The 6,000-nt window shown below is 36.6% G+C and overlaps 1 protein-coding gene across 1 annotated transcript in view; it reads left to right on the top strand.

The window, feature by feature from the left end:
• LOC105049245 (uncharacterized) overlaps positions 1 to 6,000 on the top strand; it is a 37,025-nt gene that overhangs the window by 22,673 nt on the left and 8,352 nt on the right. The window contains exon 3 of the mRNA XM_073260681.1: positions 512 to 820. Coding sequence (XP_073116782.1) covers positions 512 to 820 — 309 coding nt within the window. The remainder of the gene's footprint in view (positions 1 to 511; positions 821 to 6,000) is intronic.

Below are 6,000 nucleotides of genomic sequence, written 5' to 3' on the forward strand. Positions count from 1 at the left end.
TCTAGCTGAGGGGCAATCAACAAACCGACCTCCACTTTTCAATGGGTCTAATTACATCTATTGGAAAGCTCGGATGAAGATTTTCATACAAGCACTCGACTATGATATGTGGAGTATCATAGTGAATGGTCCTCACACACCCACCAAGATTATAGATGGTGAGGAGTCAACCAAACCGAGAAAGAATGGGATGAGGTTGACAAGAAATTGGCACAATTAAATGCCAAAGCTATGAATGTTCTTTATTGTGCACTAGATGCTAGTGAATTTAATCGCATTTCTACTTGTGCATCTGCTAAAGAAATATGGAATAGGTTAGAAGTCACCATGAGGGAACAAATCAAGTAAAAGAGTCTAAAATAAACATGCTTGTACATAAATATGAATTGTTCAAAATAGAGCATGATGAGTCCATAACTGCTATGTTTACTCGTTTTGCTGATATAATCAATGGTTTAAAGAGTCTTGGCAAATCTTATACTAACAGTGAACTTGTAAGGAAGATTCTCAGGTCACTGCCAAGAACTTGGGAAGCCAAGGTGACTGCCATCCAAGAAGCAAAGGACTTGAACACTCTACCTCTAGAAGAGCTTCTTGGATCCTTGATGACTCATGAACTTAGCATGATGCAACATCAAGAGGATGAAATCAAAAAGAAAAGAACCATTGCCCTCAAATCCACAACTTCACCTGACTATGAAACAGATGACTCTGAAGATGAAGATCAGGATGAGGAGATGGCTCTCATCACCCGGAAATTCAAGAAGTTTCTAAGAAAAAGGAAACAGGGGATGAGAAAGAAATTACAAAAGGGATCAAAGCATAGAAAAGGAGAAAGATCAAACCCTATATGCTACGAGTGCAAGAAGCCAGGACATTTCAGATCCGAATGTCCTCAATTGAAGAAAGGTCCAAAGAAATTCAAAAAGAAGGCAATGATGGCGACCTGGAGTGCGAGTGATGACTCAAGCTCCGACGAGGAAACCTCAACCGAACAAGCCAATCTGTGCCTGATGGCACATGAAAATGAGGTAACTTCTGAATCCACTAGTGAATTTACTTTTGAAGAATTGCATGAAGCTTTCTATGATTCAATTGATGAATTAAAGAAACTAGGGAAGAAAAACAAAGAGTTGAAATTGAAAAATCAGTCCTTAGTGAAACAAGCTGAAATTCTTTCAATTGAAAAATTCACATTGATTCAAGAAAATCAAAACTTTAAGGATGAAATTAACAGACTGAAATCTATAGTAGATAAGTTCACCTTAAGTTCAAACAAGCTAAATATGATCCTTGATAATCAGAAAGCTATATATGATAAGGCTGGACTTGGTTATAAACCCCTGAAGAAACAAAAATTTTTGAAGGATATTTATGCAAATTATTCAAGCAAAAAGCCTACAAATATTACTTGTTTTAAATGTGGAAGAATAGGACATAAATCATACACATGTCTTATTAACAAATATGCAAACACAAAGAAAATATGGGTTCCAAAAGGAACCATTCTGACTAACCTGAAAGGACCCAAGAAAGCTTGGGTACCTAAGACAGAAACTTGATCTGTGCTTGCAGGTGTGTCTAGCATCCCAAGAAGGAAACAGGAAATGGTATCTTGACAGTGGATGCTCGAGACACATGACTGGTGATGAATCACAATTCATCACGCTTGATGCTAAGGATGGAGGGATGGTCACCTTTGGAGATAATGGCAAAGGAAAGATCATCGGGATAGGTAACATTGGTATCACTCCCTCCAAATACATTGAGAATGTTTTACTAGTTAAAGGTTTAAAGCATAACTTACTTAGCATCAGTCAATTTTGTGATAAAGGAAACAAAGTCATTTTTGAATCTTCATAATTAAATCAAATCCTTTTAAATCTAAAAATTAGCATGTTCTAAAATTAGAATGATTAAAAATTTACATCAAACTGATATAAGGTTGTCCTGATATAGGGTTTACCCCCTATACTGTAAAGGTTGTCCTAGTTTGATGTGAATCGATTTTTGAAAAGATATTTTTAAAATATTTTAATTATTTTTTAGATATATATTTGATATGTGTAAATTTAGTTTAGATCTGAAATTTGATGTATATGTGATGCATTTTTATTTAGATCTGAAACTACATATATTTGATATATGAATCATCTGTTTGCATTGTGACTAGTCCTATCAACGATGGCATTAAATTTATAGGACATAGGCATGGCAATATTTATTTGGAAGACTTGAATGATTTAACTAAATTAGATAATTTTTAAAGAAAACCCCCTATGAACTTTGGAAAGAAAGAAAATCAAATATTGCATATTTTCATGTTTTTGGTTGTCGATGTTTTGTATTAAATAATGGCAAAGAAAAACTTGGTAAATTTGATGCAAAATCAGATGAAGCAATCCTTCTAGGTTACTCCTCCACTAGTAAAGCATTTAGAGTGTTCAACAAAAGAACCTTAGTAGTTGAGGAGTCCATACATGTTGTCTTTGATGAATCTAACGATCTTCCTTCAAGAAGAATGAGGGTGTTGATGATGCAGATCCACTAATAGAAGGTATGAAGGAGATCACTCTGAAAGATTCAGCAACTTCAGAAGACAAGGATCAAGAAGATGAACAAAATGAGAAAGGTGAAGAAATTCAAGAACAACCTCAAGGTACAAATGACTTACCCAAGGAATGGAGGTATGTTCACAACCACCCTAAGGAATTAATTATCGGTGATCCTATGCATGGGGTAAAAACACGTTCTTCACTTAGAGATGTACTTAATCATTGTGCTTTTGTATCTCAACTTGAACCTAAAACTTTTGAAGAAGCTGAAAATGATCATAACTGGATTAATGCTATGCAAGAAGAACTCAGTCAATTTGAAAGAAATAATGTTTGGACCTTAGTGAAAAGACCTAAAGATTATTCAATAATTGGCACAAAATGGGTCTTTAGAAACAAGTTAGATGAGCATGGAAATGTAATTAGAAATAAAGCAAGACTGGTTGCTAAGGGATATAATCAAGAAGAAGGAATTGATTTTGATGAAACCTTTGCACCTGTTGCTAGATTAGAAGCCATTAGACTTCTACTTGCTTATGCTTGCTTTATGAAATTCAAACTATTTCAAATGGATGTTAAAAGTGCATTTTTAAATGGATATATTTCTGAAGAAGTATATGTAGAACAACCCCCAGGATTTGAAAATCATGCTTTTCCCAATCATGTCTTCAGATTAAATAAAGCTTTATATGGTCTAAAACAAGCACCTAGAGCATGGTATGAAAGGCTAAGCAAATTTCTACTAAATAATGGTTTCTCAAGAGGCAATGTAGACACAACCTATTTATTAGAAGAAACCAAAATGATATGCTAATTATACAAATTTATGTTGATGACATAATTTTTGGGTCTACTAATGAATCCCTTTGTCAAGACTTTGCTAAGCTTATGCAGGGAGAGTTCGAGATGAGCATGATGGGAGAACTCACTTTCTTTTTCGGACTCCAAATCAAACAATCAAAAGAGGGAATCTCCATCACCCAAAGCAAGTACACCAAGGAACTACTCAAAAGATTTGGAATGGAGAACTGCAAACCAATTGGCACACCAATGAGTCCCTCATGTAAGCTTGACAAGGATGATGAAGGTAAAAGCGTAGACTTAAAATACTTTAGAGGTATGATTGGCTCATTATTATATTTAACTGCAAGTAGGCCGGATATCATGTTTAGTGTTTGCTTATGTGCAAGATATCAATCTAATCCTAAGGAATCTCATTTGAATGCTGTTAAAAGAATCCTTAGATACTTAAATGGTACACAAACTATAGGGTTATGGTACTCTAAGGACTCACAAATTAATTTGTTAGGATATTCTGATGCTGATTTTGCTGAATGTAAATTAGATAGAAAAAGTACAAGTGGAACTTGCCAATTTCTTGGAGTAAATCTAATCTCATGGTTTAGCAAGAAACAAAATTCGGTGGCACTGTCTACGGCTGAGGCCGAATACATTACAGCCGGAAGTTGTTGTGCTCAAATCTTGTGGATTAAGCAACAACTCGAAGATTTTGAAATCAAACTTAATGAAACACCAATAAGATGTGACAATACAAGTGCCATAAATCTATCTAAAAATCCAATACAACACTCAAGATCTAAATATATTGAAATAAGACATCATTTTATAAGAGAACATGTTCAAAACAAAAATATAATTCTTGAATATGTTTGCACTGAAAATCAATTAGCTGATATCTTTACAAAGGCCCTTAGTGAGGAAAGATTCTGTGAAATTAGGAGAAATCTAGGAATTCTAGATCCATTTGTCTGAAATTTCTCAATTTCCAAAGAATAGATGTCAAAAACTCTTAAAGCTCAATTTTCAACATCTATCCTGGTCCCAAAAGCTCAGGTTTATCTCTCTAAAAACTTATCATTGAGCAAAATTCTTTCTCCCAAAATTTTGAATTTTTCTGGAATTTATTTGTATTTTTTCCTGATTTTTTGAACTTCATGAGTCGACCCCCATGAGTCGACTCAATGGCAAACTTGTAAATCTCACCAACTTCCATCGGGTTCATTGTTTTTAAAACGGGAAACCTTGTTTATGAGACGACTCATCTTCTCGTCGTCTTCCTTCCGAAAGCCGTCCTCTCCAACTCTTTTTGCTCCAAATCCAAGGATCAATTCTGAGGCAATTCTCCCTCCTCCTCTCCACCAAAAATCGCCTCCTTGAAAAGGATTTTTCTGTGCTTTCTCGCAGTGTTAGGCACGGGTGGAACGTGCCCTAGAACTTCACCGTTCATTCAAAATCCACTTCTTTTCTCCACCAAAATTCTTCTTTACTCTTTTGTGATCCCTCCTCCACTGAATTCAAGTCTTCTTGTCTGCTACCTTATTGGATATGGCTCCAAAGATGAAACTTCCCCAAAGAAGGAAATCAATCCGAGAGCCTGAGGAAATTGTCCGAAAGAAAAGGCATGCTCAGTCCTCCACTGTTCCCAATCCAGTTTCAGTACCTGCTCAAGGTCCCTCTCAACCCTCCATAAGCCCCAGTGTAAATCTTCTTTCTGATAGAAAAGTAGAAACCGGAAAAAATATAGATTTTCGGTTCTTTGAGAAAGAAGGCTTTACTTTTGCTACCAAGATCAAAAATCAAGGATGGGAACTTTATTGCTCTCTTAAGGAAGTCACCTATGTTGATCTAGTCAGAGAGTTCTACCAGAACCTAAATTATGGAAACGGGTCAGTGATTTCAACTGTAAAGGGGATTGACATCTGTTTGGATTCTAGGATATTGGGAGAGATACTTCAGTTGCCTAGTGAAGGATACTCATATATGGAACTCCCAATTAAAGAAGAAGGGATCAGAATTATCTTAGGAGAAGATTTTTCAGGAAGTTTAAACAAATTGGAAGCAAAGCTACTGTCCATTGAGATGAGGGTCCTGCATCAGATTGTGACAAAACTATTCTTTCCTAGGAGTGGTAGACATGACTTACTATCTGGCAGAGATGTATGTGTCATGTTTCATATCATCACTTAGACCCCCCTAAACCTCCCTACACTTATGATAGAGGCCATGAGAGAAACTTTGAACAGATCCAAGGCACACTTGCCTTATGGTATGGCCCTTACTAGAGTTTTTAGGAGGTTTGGAGTTAGCTGTGAGGGGGAGACACCTACCAAGCTCTCACATGTGGACACTTTCAACCAACACAGCCTACACCGAATGGGAATTACAAAGACTGTTGGTGGTTGGATCAAGGGCTCTGAAGAAAGAGCTGAGGAGAGAGCTGAGGAAAGAGCTGAAGACAGAACTGAAGGCAGAGTAGAAGAAGAAGGTCCATCTTCTCCTGTACATAATTTCAGGGCAGCTTCACCAGATACCCAGTTCATTCATGATACTGAGGCTGGCCCTTCTGAGTTTACTAGGATTCTCACACCAGTGTATCAGCCAGAGAGCAGAGCACCTCATTCAGAGTTCAGACTGGCTGACGATC

This window comes from Elaeis guineensis, chromosome 7, assembly GCF_000442705.2.
Source record: "Elaeis guineensis isolate ETL-2024a chromosome 7, EG11, whole genome shotgun sequence".
NCBI classification, from domain to species: domain Eukaryota; kingdom Viridiplantae; phylum Streptophyta; class Magnoliopsida; order Arecales; family Arecaceae; genus Elaeis; species Elaeis guineensis.